This window comes from Pan paniscus, chromosome 2 (assembly GCF_029289425.2).
Source record: "Pan paniscus chromosome 2, NHGRI_mPanPan1-v2.0_pri, whole genome shotgun sequence".
NCBI lineage: Eukaryota > Metazoa > Chordata > Mammalia > Primates > Hominidae > Pan > Pan paniscus.
Genome location: NC_085926.1, coordinates 153,054,888 through 153,072,914, shown reverse-complemented (window position 1 = coordinate 153,072,914; position 18,027 = coordinate 153,054,888). Strand labels below are relative to the sequence as shown.

Here is an 18,027-nt window from a genome sequence, read left to right as displayed (position 1 = left end):
TTGATGTGCCCTCAAACCAGTCTGGGAATTACCAAAAGCACAGGACATTTTGTCCCTGGTAATAATCAGAACCTCTGGAAGTACTGTGATTAGATCATTACATCTTAAATAAGGTGATGATAACAACTATAGACTGAATGTCTAATATTTGTGATCAATCACAAAATATCTCTCAATGTTAATATAAAAACTAAATTAACAGGGCCAACTAAACAGTGATGTAACAAAAACTGTAAGTTCTTTTGGTTGGAATGCAGTCCAAATTTGATGCTGACTGGCAGCACAGAGAAGAGAAAATTCACAAAGAGAAAGTGAAATTGTTTAGGGGCAAGTGATTCTTGCCCCTAAAATAATAGATAGTGTAGGTTACCTGAAGATACCTTTAAAGTGTGGAGGCCAAACACTAACAGCCTCCACAGAGCAGTATCAGACTTTAGAGATGAACCACTGTTCTTCCATTTCTCATCCTTCCTCTGGTGGTCTGTATGCATACAAATGTGGGCATGTATGTGGTATAAAGTGAAGAGTGGGGAAACAGGAAGGAAGAAACCTTATTTTTAATTTATGAGATATAATTTTGTCAGGTAAGCTTATTCTCGTTTGGGGGCATTTGGCAGTAAAACAAAGAGGGGCCACTAGAAGCAGTATGGCCCTCAAAGCTGAGCTAACAATGTGGGTGGGGAATAGAACTGAAATATACCTGACAGAGGAACCAGGTGTTTCTCTTCTACCTCTTATTGCCCTGAAGAAGCTTACTGCTGATGAAAGTGTGCAGAAATAATTTTTATAGCTGGGAAGAAAAGCAGAAGACAACAGACTGATCCTATAGCCTTTTGGGTATTATAAGCCCACTAGATTGCAAAAGCACCTAGAATAAATTTTTTTCACCCACTCTTGTGTAACTTAAAAACTGAAAACAACAAAATTGTTAGTGAGCCGGTACTGCCAGTGTTCAATTTCTCAGCATTTAGTAGTCTCAAAGCAACTCCTTTGAAATCAGCAGTGCAATACGATAGATTTTCTGTGTCTTCCTCCAGTCGCCTGGGTGGAAAGAATTCTTACCTTGTAATCACAATAATCACTCTAATCCTTTACAATTATCAATATTCTCTCATCAAGACTTCGAAGTTTTCTGTATACTTTTATTCATCTTTCAAACCATCCATATATTTGCAGGTATAGAAACTGAGGCACAATATGGTTATTAAACTCTTTCCTAATACACCTACAAACTACGTTATATAACTGGGAAAATTATATTTAAACTAAGAAGAATAGGAACCTGCTCACCTTCCAATCAAATCTCCTACTCCTAAGCTGTTGATCTGCACCATACACAAAATTTCATTACAGGGATTAATGCCATTTTCTTGCCATCCTCTTTAAAAATGAAGATGACCATTTCTTACTACTATGTCACACTGGTTACTATTTAATGAGCACCTAAGTTATGTTCTAGGTGCATTATACAACGTAGAACACAACCATGCAGGACAAAAGTGAAGTCATTATCACCAGATTATAAAGGAAAAATTCTAGGTTCAGAGGTTAGGAGGCAAAGCAGGAATTCTGACTCAGGTCTACTCCCCTCACCCCCTGACTCCACAGCACAGGCTCTTCCCAATGATCCATAAGTGTAACTTTTTACCCAAAGGCAAAAGCACAGTAGGACCAAAGAACTTCTATTGTTGCATATGGTTGTTAACATAACTGAAGTACTCTGGGTGACTTACCTGAATCTGTCTGAGGCTAGGACTCTCATTTTGACACTAAACTGGGAGAAGCCACTTCTCTTTCAACAAAAGGTAATGGAAAATTACTACTGCTTTCCTAGATGTTACCAGTTGTTTGTGTGTAGTTCTGTTTGGCAACAAGGCACAATCTTTTTAGTCTTTGCTAACCTTATATATGTGTACATGCACATATATGTGCATACACACTTGGTATGCTTTATTTCGGAGAGATTCCTAATTTTGGAGACACTTGGGTGGGTGGATCATTTCTGTCAGAATTTTCTTTGGTGACTTTTCTCCTGATTTAAAGTAATTCTGAGAACTTCCAGGAAAGAACTGAAACCTGTTCCATACTGTATAACCCTCAGTACTTACATAACTTGACATAAGACTATTGTCTACCTAGCTCATTAGAAGGTAATTCCATGAAGGCAAGAATATTCCATGTTTTGTTCTTAATTGAATCCTAAGGCTAAGACCAGTGGTGGGAGCATAGTAGGCACTCGGCTATTTGGGCCTTGGTATAGCATTGGGTCCTCCAAGTTCCCAGAGTGCTGACCCATTTCATCCTGTGACTCTAGGAGGGCAGAGGGCACCATTGCTATGCACGTCATAGAGAGTGGTGGCTGTCAGAAACTGTGCACCATTGAATGTTGTCCTTTCAAGAGATGACACTGAAATAAATGTATCAGAATTCTTTTGCAAAGTTCTTTCAGTTTAAATGGAAGTTTAGGAACTTTTAATTGTGTTGTTTGAAGATGATATTTTTGTTTCGTTTTGTTTTTAAAAAAGAACTACCTAAAATTTCAGCCTTTAAATTATTCGGCTTCCCTTTCTAATTCCCCTTCCCCCTCTGGAAAACAAAACAAAACGAAACAAAACAAAACAAAACAAAACAGAATCCCTCATCAAATGCTGACTAAAAAGCAGAAATCTTTTTGCCAATAGAACATATTTTGCTAACAACCCCAAAACACAATGAAAATCTGCAAAGACTCTGTTGGCTTAATGGAAGCATAAAACGTAAAAATCTAAAATTTTCATCTGTTACAACATGTGCAAAACATGAGGATGCCACAGCAGATACTGCCTTGGGAAATTAAACTGATTTGTTCAAGTTTAGTGTATCTCTTCTTTCTGGCTAATACTTGCTGAGTCAAATAGTCCTTTTTACAAATCATCTCCGTCTACATTTATGGAGAGTCATTTGTCTCAAGTGTCCGGTGCTCCGCCTGCCCACCCTTGAGAGACTATCAACTTTCCACTGCTGGGCCATCATATTTACCCATATAATTTCTGCATAATTATTTTTCCTTTGATACTCAAGTTGAACTACACAGAACTTAGTTAGAAAGAAGGTTGGTTATAGAAACATTAGTGAAGTGGAAAAATCAGAAGGGATATTTTAGAAAGAAGCAAGGTACTTCTCTGCCACTCAAGAATGTGTTTTTTTCTCTTGGGTCATTTGATGCGGAGAAGCCAAGGAGGAAAACTTCCTGGCTCTTATGAAAACTTCACAGTAAGGTCCACAGAATTTTAGTGCCAGAAGGAACCTCAGACACATTCTACAGTCTAGCACAGCCTACTCATTTTATAAATAAGGAAACCACAGGGCTTTTAAAAGGCCACAGGTTGTGAATGGCAGAACTGGAACACTAAAAGAGTATTAGGCACTCATTGCAGTGGCAAAACTACAGTGTCACTTCCCAGGGTGCCAACTGCTCTGCCATTTTTGGTGGTGCTGGCCTTTCAGGAACTTTCTATATGCACCACGGAGTCACAGATGTTGAGCTGCCAGCTTTAGGGGTTCCACTTATTTCAGAGGTGTGCCACCATCCAATTGCACCAGATTAGAAAAAAAACACCATGCTTGAAGCAACCAAGGGGCAGACAGAAATGAGCCAATCATTTTTGTTTTGTTTTTCGTGAATCCTCTGCTCACCTCAATATTAATTTAAATGCTGACATATTGATTCCAGAGAATGTTTTACTAATAAGTAAAGGTTTAATTGTGGTTTGAAAAATTGTGTTTTACTAATAAGTAAAGCTTTGTGGTTTGAAAAAAGTGCTGTTCTAGCACTTTGTTTCCTGGTAATAGCACCAACCAAACCCCGCCTTTCATCAGATTTAATTTTTAATCATCTGCCCCTTAAGATCATAGCCTCCCGAGTAAAGGGCAACATCTTGTTCTCCTCTTTGTGATCTATTTTGTTTAGCACAGTGCTCTGCACAAGCTAGCTGCTCAATAAATGTTTATTGACTTGGCTCCTGTCAATGTTAGTATGCTTTCATTTTGATGCAGAACAGCAAGAGAGATGCACCAATGAGATTCCTCTTTGTACTTTATAAAAAGTTAACTCCAGCGCTCAACAGTTATGATTCACAAACACTAGCAACACCCATCACAATTATATCACAGGAAGTTCTGTCCTGAGAAACTAACAAAATAACATCAAGTCTAAAAACAAGAGACTCATTTTGTTTTGTTCTTGTACATCTTTTTCTTTAGAGATTCATGTTTGCTCTATGAACTCTAAATGAAAATTCATGTTACTAGAAGTAAATATTTTAGAAATATTATTAAGTAACCAAAGGGTATTATATTCCCGATTCAGCACTATTTCTATGTTATAATGACATGTTTAAAATTCTTTACAAACTGGCGCAAAATCCTTAAAAGACATAATGTTTGAGATGATTTTGGAAACACATACTAGGCATCAGAAACCACATGAATCAAGAGCTTTTAAAATTTAAATTGCTTTAGGAGGCCGAGGTGGGTGGATCACCTGAGGTCAGGAGTTCGAGACCAGCCTGGCCAACATGGTGAAGCCCCGTCTCTACTAAAACTACAAAAATTAGCTGGGCATGGTGGTGCACGCCTGTAATTCCAGCTACTCGGGAGGCTGGGGCAGGAGAATCGCTTGAACCTGGGAGGTGGGAGCTGAGATGGTGTCACTGCACTCCAACCTGGGTGACAGAGTGAGACTCCGTCTTAAAAAAAAAAAAAAAAAGTAAATCCCTGTCCTTTGCAGGTGCCAGCCACTCATAAGAGCAGAGGGAGGCCCTTTTAGCTAAATTATTAACTTGGGTGTCTCACATGCAGACTTCCTGACTTCCTCAATTTCTTGAATTTGTTAAAGATGATGTTGTGTATCTTCCCCAGCCATGATAGTGAAATGTTTGGATGTGACCATTTTTTTTTTTTTCTTTGAGACGGAGTGTCTCTCTGTCGCTCAGGCTGGAGTGCAATGGTAAAATATTGGCTCACTGCAACCTCCACCTCCTGGGTTCAAGTGATTTTCTTGCCTCAGCCTCCTGAGTAGCTGGCATTACAGGTGCATGGCACCATGCCTGGCTAATTTTTGTATTTTCAGTAGAGACGAGGTTTCACCATGTTGCCCAGGCTGGTCTCAAACTCCTGACCTCAAGTGATCCGCCCACCTTGACCTCCCAAAGTGCTAGGATTATAGGCGTGAGCCACTGGGCCCAGCCAGATGTGACCATTTTTATTTTAGCAGCTGAGTTAGTTTTATTATCATTATTACAAATTGGTAATTTTATCATTTATTCATCCCATAAACATTCATAAAGAGCTACGTTCTGTTCATTAGTGTTTAAGCTCTGGTGACACAAATATCTGGTTTTTGCTTTCAATAGGGGCTAGTCCAACTAAATGTAGTAAAATGTACTGGTACTTTGACCAAAATGTGCAAAGTGTAGTACAGCCCAAGGTGAAGAGAAATATGCAATGGGGTCTGTGAGGAAGGAGGTGACACTTAAAGTTTAATCAAATCATGTGTAGGTTTCTGTTAGATGAACCAGGGCATAAAGGGTGGTCCAGGGTAAGAGACAAGGATGTAAGAAAGACAGAGAAAGGATTTGGAAGTAATTCATATGGTTGGAGCTTTGGACAATGGTGAGGTGTAGGGTGAATGTGAAGGAACTCTGGAGTGCTAGTGTGGGGTATGAAGAGCCTTGGTTCTCTTCAAAACAGTCACACATCATGAGACAGGCAACAGGGATACACTGAAGTGTTTTCATCAGGAAATAAAATGCCAATTTGTGTCTTCAAAAAAATCTCTAAGGTAGTAGTGTGGAGGATAAACTGAAGATATAGAAGATGGTTGGTAAAAAAAGTAGGATAATAATTGAGATGAGTCAATGAACAGTGAGAAATGTCTGAATTACAGAAGTGACCATGGGAATGGTGAGCTAGAGATCCCCTCTTCCCATTCCTACGTAATATTTAAATAGCGGCTGGTGGATGCAGACTTTTTTTTTAAAATGGAGATTTGAATTAACTATCACTGTAGATGTCAGGAATAACAGAAAGGGTTAAGTCTAGGATGATTAAAATGAGTCCTTGGTTTCTGTCTTGGTAGCAGTAAAATGGAGGTTTCTAGAAAATGGGCAGATATTATTTTTTGCCTAAATGACAAATGCTGTGTTTTTAGGGTCAATAAGACATCTACATGGAGATGTTTCATAAGCATGTAGACATTTGGATTTGAATCTTAGTAAATGGATCTGAGTCAAATACAAATATTCAGCTGACATGATGATGATAGAAGATGTCGAGAAGTAAAATGAGTTTGCCCAGTGAGAGCATGTGAATTGGGGGGAAAAAAGTGTCTAGAAGTTTACTATTTGGCTAATTGAATTCATTTACATTAGTTGCTGTCTTGAAAATTTAATGCATCATCATTTCTCTGAAGTGCCCTACAATACAACCCTACAAAAGTCTCAACTCTGTCCCTTCAGTTTTGGGTATGCACACATATTTCTCTTTCAAGACTTTGGGAGTGAGGATCTTGAGCATCTGAAAATGTAATTCTCTAAGATGTAACTATGGGCTATGTGTACAAGTAGAAGCAACAGAAATTATCTGTCTAAACATACACAGCAAGGACTTGAACTTGGTGCTCCACAAAAAGAGAAAAGAAAAAAGAGTAATGACTTTATTACATTTTTTTTTTTAGACGGATTCTTGCTCTGTCGCCCAGGCTGGACTGCAGTGGCGCGATTACAGGCCTGAGCCACCATGTCCAGCCAACTTTATTACTATTAAGCAGGTTCAAAATAAGTCAGTAACTTTCCCTGCAAGAAACCTTAATAAAATGAGAGGAGCTTCGATCATGTTGTATCCTATAGGGCTCAGTCTTAATGATTTGATGCAATTACTCTCAGAGGGTTTGATTATTTTGGAAGATAAAAATAAATTTTAAACCTAAATTGCCAAATTAAAGGCATCATCTTGTGAAAAATTCCATAAAATTGAATATGAACAGGAATGATATCATACAAAAGGGAAATAACACTAACTCAGGGGTTCTCACTTGGTGGGTGGTACTTAAAAAGAATACTAGTATCTGGGTTCCAGCTACAGAACAATTTACATCACATTCTAGGGTGCTTGAGCTGGGGAATCAGTGTTTTTTAAAATGTTCCCCAGGTGATTATCATGTGCAGCTAGAGTTTTGAACCTTTGTATCTGGTATACAGGCAGACTATAGGAAAGAAAGGAAAGCTGGCTCCATATAGCAGAGAAGACCTTAGAATTCATATTGCATTTGTGATCATCAGAAGCTCATGGGGAGGACCAAAAAGTACTACTGAAGCATGTGTGCTATTGACCATTCATTCATTAAAATATTGTATACACTTTTGGCTTTTGATTATCTATCTTAAAAAGAGAAGAATGCAGAGAAAATCAGCCCATATGATGAAAGGGAATGAACAGTGTAAATTATATGACAAAATGATTATGAAACTGGCACTACGTTAACCTCAAAAGAAAACATCAAGCAATAATTCAACAACTATTTCTAGAATTATGAAGAAATTTCCTGATGTCCTATGGGTACTGGTTAATTTGACCATTTCAGAAATAATATTTGACAGTATTTGTCTACAGATATTTTATAGTGCTAACAATTATTAAATCTTAGTATGTCTATTTTTAAAGAAATACAAATATACAGACTTATAAGAAATTTCTCAGATCATAAATTCACCCAGATAATTATTTTGCATAACTTTTTGTGTGTTTCAAGAGACAGGATACGGTAACTTGATTATAATGCCAAGCATGTGTATTCACTCTCTTTCTTTCCCAGATGGGACACTAAACATTCTATAATATTTGCAATCCCATTTTTAGCATCAGACAACACAATATTTGTTCCAATATGAACTTAGAAGTCAGCAAAAGAGTTGCTCTCTCTTTCAGGACACGTCAGTGTTGCAAGAGTTCAACATGTTGAGTAAGGATTAAAATGCACTGGCATTTCCATTAGCAGTTTTGTCCAACCTGTACTTGGTTTACTGAGAACAGAACAGTCTTATCATCAAATAAGCCCACAGCACTTTGTACTTTGCTTGGCACGACATTTCCCTCTTCGTGGTGCAGTTTATTACATCATGTCTTGTCTACCTTCTGCTCTTGTAATGTAATCAAAGTTCACCTTTGATTCTCCCAGTACCCAATGACACCTGGACTTCGTGTTCCAAAATGTTAATAAATGCATGAAAGGATAAATGAATGCATGAATGAAACAAGCACCTCTTTGGCATGTTACTGTGTTAGTTACCACACAAATCAAGTTAGTATATTTATTTTTCACTTGCTCACTCACTCATTAATTTTGTTTTAACTGAGATTCTTCAGTATGCTAGATGCTGAGACTTTATGGTCAAAAGGAATAGCCCCTGTTGTCTAGGGGCTAAGAGCCTAGGGAGAAAAAGTCAACATAAGTGGTCCTAGGAATTTCGGTGCATAAACACATATGCTGATAAATATGTTAGTTATATCTATTTAATAGAAAAAATAAACTCTAAACTAATAGTTATTAGGAAATACTAATGTCACTAATAAGCAGAGATTAAGAGCATAAGAAGACTGTGAATAAGAATGGTTCCTAGCATTTCCTATTTGACTACCACAGGGTTAGAAAAGTCTTACATTAACTATCTATGAAGGGGATGGAGTTGTGGGATTGACTGATAGAAAAAAGGTGGGGCTGTCAGCAGAAGAAAATTCTGGACACAGAGTAAGGCCTAAGAGAAGGCTTAAAGGAGCTATGAATTGGCTTACTTAAGCTAAGGTTTTTGAGAATCTTGTTCACAAATAAATTGAGCTGATAGGCAATGACATAAGGCGAAACTAAAGACATGTAAATTTGAGGATACCTTAATGAGAAAGGTATTTTAATCTGGTTAAAGTCTTGATCCATATCTTTAGTATACCATAATTAGATGCTTTTAGAAGTTCTCAATAAAAAGAGGACTTTGTACTTTTTAATATTTTTCTAACTGAGGCTCTTTCACTTAATCCAACAAAGAAAGGAGGGAAAGACCTGCTTCTAAATGATCACATTAGAAATGAGAATATACGCACTCATCTTTGTCCACCTTTTCTCGGAGCTTCTTCAGTTGTTTACTTTGGCTGAATTTCAAATTTTGAATTATGTTCTCGAAGTATTCATCTTCTTTGTAGTTCAACTGTATTATAAAGAAGATTTGGGAAGAAATATTAAAACCGGTATCTTCAAAATTTTTGCTAAAAAACATAGGGATTTTCTTAAATTATATCAGTCAATGAAGTTAAAAGAGAGCATTAAAAAACTTACCAAAAAAGGATGTAGTTCCAGTTAACCTAATTCTATTAGTATATCACAGGTCAGTATTCCAGCCAAATCACAAATTCAGTGTATTATTTTATAATAATCAAATGAAACCAAGTGTCAAACAAACCTCACATTAATGACATTAATCTTCACATAACACATGTGGATAATAGCACATTCTTCTTTAGTACTTACCATGTGCCAAGTACTATTCTAAGTACTTTAAATTTTACATTATACTCATTTAATTCTATTATACTAATAGAATCTAATATTATGTTCATTTAATACCGATGAACTAAGGGCTCCTATCCCCATTTTAAAGTCAAGGAAACTGAGATATAGTTTAGTCACTTGACCAAGTTTAAATGAGTGGTGGAACTGGGATCTGGAATCAAGGAACTTGGTTTTGAGTCTGTGTTCGTAGCCACTATGCTCCTGCTATAAGGCCCCCTGGGGCTTACAAGCTATAACCAGCTCATTTAAAAGAAAAAGTCAAGTTTCTTCTGCAAATGGAAAGAGAGAAGAAGGCAGTATGGTTTGCAAATCCCCATGCTAGACTAGTAATCAATGAATGAGGAATCACTGTCATCCCAGGACCTGGGCAAGGATCACCTCGCTGTCATCAGGGTATCATGTAGTTGTGGTGACTGCAAAGTTAGCAGCAAGACTTTCAGTTGAGTCTGAAATCAGCACTGCAGTGACTTTAAGCAACTCTCTGCTCTTTTAACTGTTACATTACCAGGGCAGAACAAAATAGTTTTCAGTTCTCAAATATCAGGGTTTGTTTTGTTTTGTTTTTAAAATACAGTAGGCATGAACTGGTTTTTCCAGTAGAGGAAAACTTAGAAGGTGGAGGGAAACTCGAAGCCTGTGTAAAACGTGATAAGAAGCCTGCCTGTTGTTCACCACCTTGATGTCTATCCCTTCCTTGATACTCTTTAAAGGACACCAGATTTTACTTACGGTTCTTAAAATGGAATATATGGAAACCAAATGAACAATAACCAAATATAGTCCTGGCTAATGAAAACAAAAAGGCTAAAACAAACATCATTCTGGCACCAGCGTTGAAGGCTTTATATAATACAACCTGTGGTTTCAGGCTACTTCATATAATTTCAGGCACCCCATAGCTAAAAATGACACTACTACCAGCCCTAAGTATCAGTAGTCCAGAGTCTATTTTATAGAGACTTACCTCGAGGTACTCATTATTCAGTTTGTTATCATTTGAAACAATGTCATCAGGATAGCCGATCCTTTCTTTAATTGCTAAGGCCTATGAAAATTATAATATTGAATGTGAAGATGATTATATAACTTTCAGATACAAATTTATAATCTGCCCATGACTAGCAATTGAATAACTTGATCCATACTGTTCATAAAATGAGTGTCTGACATACTTAAACAGAGATCTTTGCAATGGCTCTTTCTTGGGAGGTTCAAGAATAAATGAAAATCGGGTCTGAAATTGAGTTTCTAATGCCTTATCCTTATAGGCTGCAGCGTTCTCAAGAAAACCAACATAAAAACTGACAAAACTCATTGTTCCACGTATTTTGTACTTTTATGAACTTTTTCTCAAAGCTTTTTTTTCCAATTTTTTAGAAGAAGTAATATTTACAGCTTCCATTCCAGCAGGTTATAATTACCTTTCTGCCTCACTGATTTGACTGAGAAAACAGATATGGGCTTATAGGTTTACTGCTAATACTAGTCCTAAATATTGGTTCCTGGAGTTTTTATGTTCTCCTTTATTCTCCAAAGTCAGTGTACCTATCTTCTCAAGTTCAATAAATGACATTAATTAGTTAAGTGGAAAACGGGGTTTTCCTTGTTATTCCAGCTCATATTTATCATGTATTTACTACTATCTTTTTTTTTTTTTTCTTTTGAGACAAGGTCTTGCTCTGTTGCCCAGGCTGAAGTGCAGTGGCACAATCAGGGCTCACTGCAACCTCCACCTCCTGGGCTCAAGTGATCTTCCCATTTCAGCCTCCCAAATAGCTAGGACTACAGGCATGCACCACCACGCCCAGATATTTTTTGTATTTTTTGTAGAGACAGCATTTCACCATGTTGCCTAGGCTAGTCTCAAACTCCTGGGCTCAAGCAATCTGCCTGCCTCGGCCTCCCAAAGTGTTGGGATTACACCAGTGAGCCACTGCACCTGGCCTATTTATCACTATTTCTAAAGTTCATTTTTAATTATTTTAAAATGGTTTATTTTACTTATTTTATTATTTCATTATCACTTGTTTACTACTTGCTATTTCTATTTTTATTTTATTTCTCTCTTGATTTTCTCAATGATACTTGACTTTTGATTTTACCACTTCATATCACTCTTAAATAATTTAATTAATTTAAATTTTTCATGGGGGGTTTAGCCTGTATCTCTGAGTTACATGGTTTCCCATCAAATGGATGCAGTTTTATTACAAATCTGTCACATGAGCCCAGGATTTCCCCAGTCAGTGGATCAGGCCTCATATGTATCACTGAAGTCACTGAGGCCAAACCCATTTTCTTGTAGGTTTGCCATCAGTCATGACAATCCAGCCCCCACTTAATGATACTTTATTTACTGTAAGACATTTCCTTAAAGAGTGTTCTAAAGGATACAAATTCTATAGAAAGTATAAGGTAGTAAACACACAAAAAAATTATTGTCAATTACTTTGGGTAAATACTGTCGCAAAAACATTAAGCAAGTTTCTTTATTGCAGGACTTCTTACAATTAAAAATGGGTTAGATTATAAGGTTAGAATCATAAGTTATTATAAATGTCCAGGATGGGAAATTAATTTATCAATTTACTCACTCAATATATTTCAAGGGTCTACCAAGGGCCAGGTATGTTATAAAGGGCTGAGGATATAATGCTAGGCAGTATTTTCTGCCCCCCTGCCCCCAACCATAAAGAGCTTATTGTAAACAGCAATGATAAGCAGTGAAATAAATATTAACTCCCACTTATGATAATAAAATCACACCCTAGGAGCATGTAACCCAGCCTAGGGTGAGATGAGGGAAGCCTTCCTACAAGAAGTGTTCACCAAACTCTTTTGACCATGAGCCTCTTGTGGAATAACTTGCATGTCCAGTATTTTGTGACACCACTTTGGAAATGCCGATCCAGAACAATCCAACTGGCTTTACCAAGCAGAGCCATGTCATACACAGCTGTGACATGAAAGGAGCAAATCCAACCTGAATGTCTGAAGAGCTGGCCAGAGTGATGGAAAGACAGCAATACTGGGGGCAGAGGTTCTAGGCCTAACCCACTCAGGGCTCTTTGAGAGCTGAAAAAAGATAGTCCTTCCATGTGATTTAATTCTAAAAGAAAACTAGACCAAGGTTGATTATCTCATTAAAATACGTTTATTATTGTCTCCTCTATCAGTCCAAATCGTCTGCTTTTTCTGCCAACCTAACTACAGAGATTAGTCAGGATGCATGTGAATGTTGCTCATAAAGCATGTTAACAGTTTTCACAGGACATGTTCCCCCTAGTTATTATATAATTATAAAGACAAATGATCACAGTAAATTTAAACCTAAGATTTCCTGAGAAATCTTAGACCTATTCTTATGCAACTCAGTAAAAGTCTCAATAAAAGCTGCACATTATGGGTGGGCATGAATAGTTATAAAAAACTTCTTCAACATCTCTTTAATTATAGATCTTATAATGCACCAATAGTGCACCACCTTACATTTGCTTGAACAGAAACTTAATATTTTCACCTTGCTAGAGTATTGGTTGCAGAGATAAAAGATTAAAATTGTAGAAATATATCTTTATCCACAAAAACTCTTTCTGGAAACACTACATATTGAAGGAGCTTACAAGTTTTTATGCAATCTTTGATTATATTTTTTTCTAAATGCTTTTAAAGTTAATTTTTCCTATACAGATTTTTCTTTGCTAGTTAGCTGTCTGCTCTTTACCTTTTCTTCAGCTCTCTTTTTTGTCTCGGCATCCATCCAAGTGAGGTCATCTAAAGTCTGAATAAAAACTTCTCGGATCTGTGCAATCAAATCCTCAACCTCAAATCAGAACAGAAGACAAATATAGGTCATTAATTCATTCTTTGTAACACAGATTTTTAAAAATAGAGCTACATGCTATCTTTGTATGACTTAATATGTTAATAAACGTAAATTTATAGACAAACTGTGACCTAAGCTAACAGATATATGGGACCATTATATTTTAAAAGCAATATTGATATTATCGACACTCCTGATTAAATTGGTCTTAATATATGCATTAAGGTAAAAATCATTTTCAGAATGTAATGGTTTCACTATCATACTGGAAGAACTAATGTAAAATATTAGGGCTGTCATTACCATTAGTGGTTTAGCTAAGCATAAAGTAGCATTTCAATAAATTCTTTCACCATACCATTAAGTTCCACTGTCTTCATTTTCCTAACAATGAAAAATAAAGCACATTTCTTATACTCCAAATAAATCCTGTTTTACTTTCTATGTTTTTAAGAAAATACTAATTTGGGGGCAATTTTGATAATAGAAGAGTTTATAAATGACTATATCAATAGAACATGTTACTGGGTACTCCAAATACACTGCTTCTGGAAAATGGTGAGTTGGTTTCGGACTAGACAGTATTAGGAGCAGAAACATAACTAGACTCTTAGGGAAGGCAAGGGAAGATTTATTGGGAAACAATGGCATATTATGATTCAGAGGTTCTCTGCCTAAATTAATAAAATTTTAGCCAAATGATGGAGAACTGTAATTGCTCATCAATGTGAACAAACTGATAGTGTCCTGTATAACTGACAGTGTATTATTCTGAAAACATTACCACGTGTTTACTCTCTCCAGCAAATGCTGCTTCCACATAAAGCCTCCCCACAGCATTTTCCATATTCCCATTGACATAGTTTGCACAACGTCTCCAAGTTGCTGTTTCTGAGGTTGTACCATAAAGGGCCTACGGAAAAGAAAAAGGAAATGGCATTTGACCAGAAGGAAAGGTCTGGAGCATGTTAAGAGCACACATTTCACAAATGTCTCATCTAAGTTCTTGAAATATTCATCACTTCTCCTCACAAGGCACATGTTCCTAGCCTATGATGAAATGTAATCCAAATGGATTGTTTACTTATATATGATCTGAAAACTAGGCATATTTTCAGTAGATGCCCCAGTAGAACTTTTTGCTATTACAACTTAATATCATTGTAGAAAGCGTTAGAAAAAAATACAACACTGTAACCACTGCACAAACATAAATGTGAAGTCATATTCAATAAATGTAATGGGGGAAATATGGTATATGAGAAAACACATTACTGCTTTTCAAGGTTTCAGCTGAACTCTGAGTACTTACAGAACCTGTATGTGTATAAATTTAAGAATAACAGGATAACCTAAGTAAGGGAGATTTAGCACAATACATTTTTGCATTCTTTAATTTTAAAAAGATGTCTACATTTTCTTTTTAAGGATAAAAACTAGAAATTTTAATCAGTCCACGTTATTTTCTTTCCAAGACTCCAACTAACATGTTTGCTGGAGTCTCTCCTTCCTCAATCCCTACTGTCTACTCCCCTCACCATAGTACCAAAATGGTGATTGTTTAAATAACATAGGTATAGGCTAAGAAAAGGTCTTATTTAACTCCAGGTAGGGGTACTTTCAATAGACTGCCCACATCAATATTGTCCATCTGTGTATATGTCCAGTGTGCAATGAGCACCTGAAAATCAAATTAATTAAAATAGATAACCCCGAAATTACTTTTAACACAATAACAACAACAAAAAATCCAGACAGTATTCTTTCATGAACTGGTTAAATAACCAAATGTAACTCCTTACAGGACAATGCAATCATGGTGCCACATAGACTATCATAAGATGGTAAAGCCCATGAAGATTTATCTTCCTCAGCAACATGTCCTAAATATGTGCAAGATAACGAACTTTGGCATTTTGTCCCTTTGCAAAGTTCACCATGTCCTAGCAGTGTACATGGTAAGCCTTCATAACCATGTATCACTTTATGCTTTAAGTCTTAAGAAAAGAGAGATTTTTTCTTCACCTTGCGGAAAGCATTTCTGGACTCCTTGTAGGTTCGGCTGAGGCTGCTTACAAGATCCATTATGAATCTCCAGGACATTAAATTTTGAAGATCTCTGTATAAAAAAAACCACCACCCAGCAACAGAAAAGATGAGGCTGCAAAGCTTCTGAAGAGTGATATGAAATGCAAACTTTGAGGACATGGGGACTGTGACATACCTACCTGGCAGAATATTTGGTAAGAATGGGCTTAAGTTTGGTTAAATATTCTGGAGCATAAACAACCACATCTTCCTCATTTGTAATACTAATATTCACAGTTGACATGATTTCATTTGTGAAATTCAACCAGCTGAATGGCTGGAAAAAAGCAGGCATGAAACATTCAGAAATTGTGGATTTCTCTTCTTGGTTCCAAGATTCAGTTATAGTTAGAGGGTTGGACATTAAAGGGTGTCAGTTGCATCACATAATTATCACATTGATCAGTTTGATATTCACTTGGGATTCTTCCTCAATTGTTTCAATCAGTTTTTAAATAAAAACTAGTTCTGCAACATGATTATTTACCTAGCATAATTAAGCCAACCATTTAAGAGCAAAAACAAAGCCTTTAAGCTTAAGGAACATATACCTAGAAATTAGGCTTAATGTCATCTTCTTTGTCTAACCAATACAGAAAATAAAAATATAATTTAAATTTAAATTTAAAAATAAAGCTTTTTTGGTTTATGCAAAAATGGAAATGTGTGTAAAGTGTTTAGCTTTTAAAAGTGGGTATTAATAAACAATTCATTCAAACACAGTAACACATCTCAGTGGAAATCCTATTATAGATGAAAATATACTGTTATAGCAGTGGTACAGTGATGTTATGAAGTCAAAGAAAACAGCATCTTTTCAATTATCGATATTGGGTCTACAGGCATGCCATGTTTATACTTCAGAAGCTAAGTACGGAGTTGCCAAAAGATGAAATCTTGTCTTTCTAAATGGGAATTGATAATGTTTAAGACTATCAATATCTTAGGTTGTATTTTACACACACAGACACAAGCACACATCACTTACTGAGTATAGGGTGCTATGCTATACAATTTTCTTCATTTCCTTTGGTGGTTTAGGTCGTTCTTTCAAAACATATTTATTAAACACTTATTATATTAAAAATTTCTATGTAAGATGTCTAACTCAATAATTTATGCCTTTGGAAAAGTCCTTGTTAACTAGAATTAATGCCAAAGAGAATGTCATCGCTGAATGTGGTAGTTTGTAGGTTTTCCCATGGATATTGCTTCATCTCTTGGCTGTGTGCATCAACTATTACACGAGAATAAATGCATAGCCACAAAAAGAGATTATTGGATACTAGGTAAGGAAAAAGAAGTCAACTGTTGTTTATAAATGGAATCTATGAGAGAGCTTTTCTTTTTATTTGTGTCCTATTTCTGAATTATTGTTCTGAACACCTCTGTAGATGGCCTTGATGAGAACACGGGAAGTTCTATGAATAAATTATCCTTTTTTGGAGTTAAAAGGAAATCTAGTGCTTTTATTGTGTGACTGTCCAAGTCTGATGACTACATAATGGCCGCTCAGAAAGATTTTCAGTTTTAGTATTTTTCAAACCCCTTCCTATGGGAGTTTCTAGTATTATTGTATAGCTGCCTTAAAAGGAATTTTACCAGCTGAGAGTGGTGGCTCACACCTGTGGCTAACACTTTGGGAGGCTGTGGCCGGCAGATCACTCGAGCTCAGGGGTTCGAGACCAGATTGGCCAAACCTCATCTCTACTAAAAATACAAGAATTAGCCAGGTGTGGTGGTGCATGCCTGTAGTCCCAGCTACTTGGGAGGCTGAGGCAGGAGAATCGCTTGAGCCTGGGAGGTGGATGTTACAGTGAGCCAAGATTGTGTCACTGTACTCCAGCCTGGGCAACAGAGTGAGACCCTGTCTCAAAAAAAAAAAAAAAAAAAAAAAAAAGGAATTGAAGTCCCATTTATTTCAATAAATAAAAACTTGACGAATTTTAGAAAGAGTATTTCAATGTTATAATTTAGAAAACGGCACAATAAGAGAGCACAAAAAACTTACCACTTACCTTCCCATTGATCTCTAGTGAAAAGTTATTTTGGATCTGGGCCAATGTCATCTTGTTATAAAGAAGCATTGGATCATTTCGATCTTCAGGCTTAGCCGTAGCCTATGGATTTAATTTTTAATCATTATTTTAGAATTAAGAATTCTTTAGAAAAATATAACTACATATGAGGGTAAAAATACAGGATAGGTACAACATAATTTAAGTCCTATTCTGTACTTGTTTTTGTAATTTGTTTTGTCATTTCAAAAAAAGTGAAATGTAAGAGATTTTTGGAGTATAAGTAGTAAGAATTATTGAGATTTGGCTGTGGTGTCAAGTTTAAAATTTTTAAAAAATCTGTCTATATTTTGACAACTGCCAAGCCATATAAGCAATATTTATGAGCTATGGCTAATGGCCAGTTCAGTTGTGTCTGTGAATGTTTCATATTTTAACTTCCTTTGATATAGTCATCTCCAATTTCTCTCTTAAATACTCTCTCTCCCATCTTCACC

General features: G+C 36.3%; 1 protein-coding gene across 10 annotated transcripts in view; it reads right to left on the bottom strand.

Annotated features, from left to right (window-relative positions):
- The window catches only part of MME (membrane metalloendopeptidase), a 101,257-nt gene that overhangs the window by 26,304 nt on the left and 56,926 nt on the right, over nt 1–18,027 (bottom strand). For all 10 annotated transcript variants that reach the window (XM_003806098.5, XM_003806097.5, XM_063602990.1 and 7 more), the window contains 7 exons: nt 17,531–17,632; nt 15,653–15,789; nt 15,450–15,543; nt 14,209–14,337; nt 13,323–13,421; nt 10,563–10,643; nt 9,133–9,236 (listed from right to left, as the gene is read on the bottom strand). In XM_003806098.5, the coding sequence (XP_003806146.2) occupies nt 9,133–9,236; nt 10,563–10,643; nt 13,323–13,421; nt 14,209–14,337; nt 15,450–15,543; nt 15,653–15,789; nt 17,531–17,632 (746 nt within the window). The remainder of the gene's footprint in view (nt 1–9,132; nt 9,237–10,562; nt 10,644–13,322; nt 13,422–14,208; nt 14,338–15,449; nt 15,544–15,652; nt 15,790–17,530; nt 17,633–18,027) is intronic.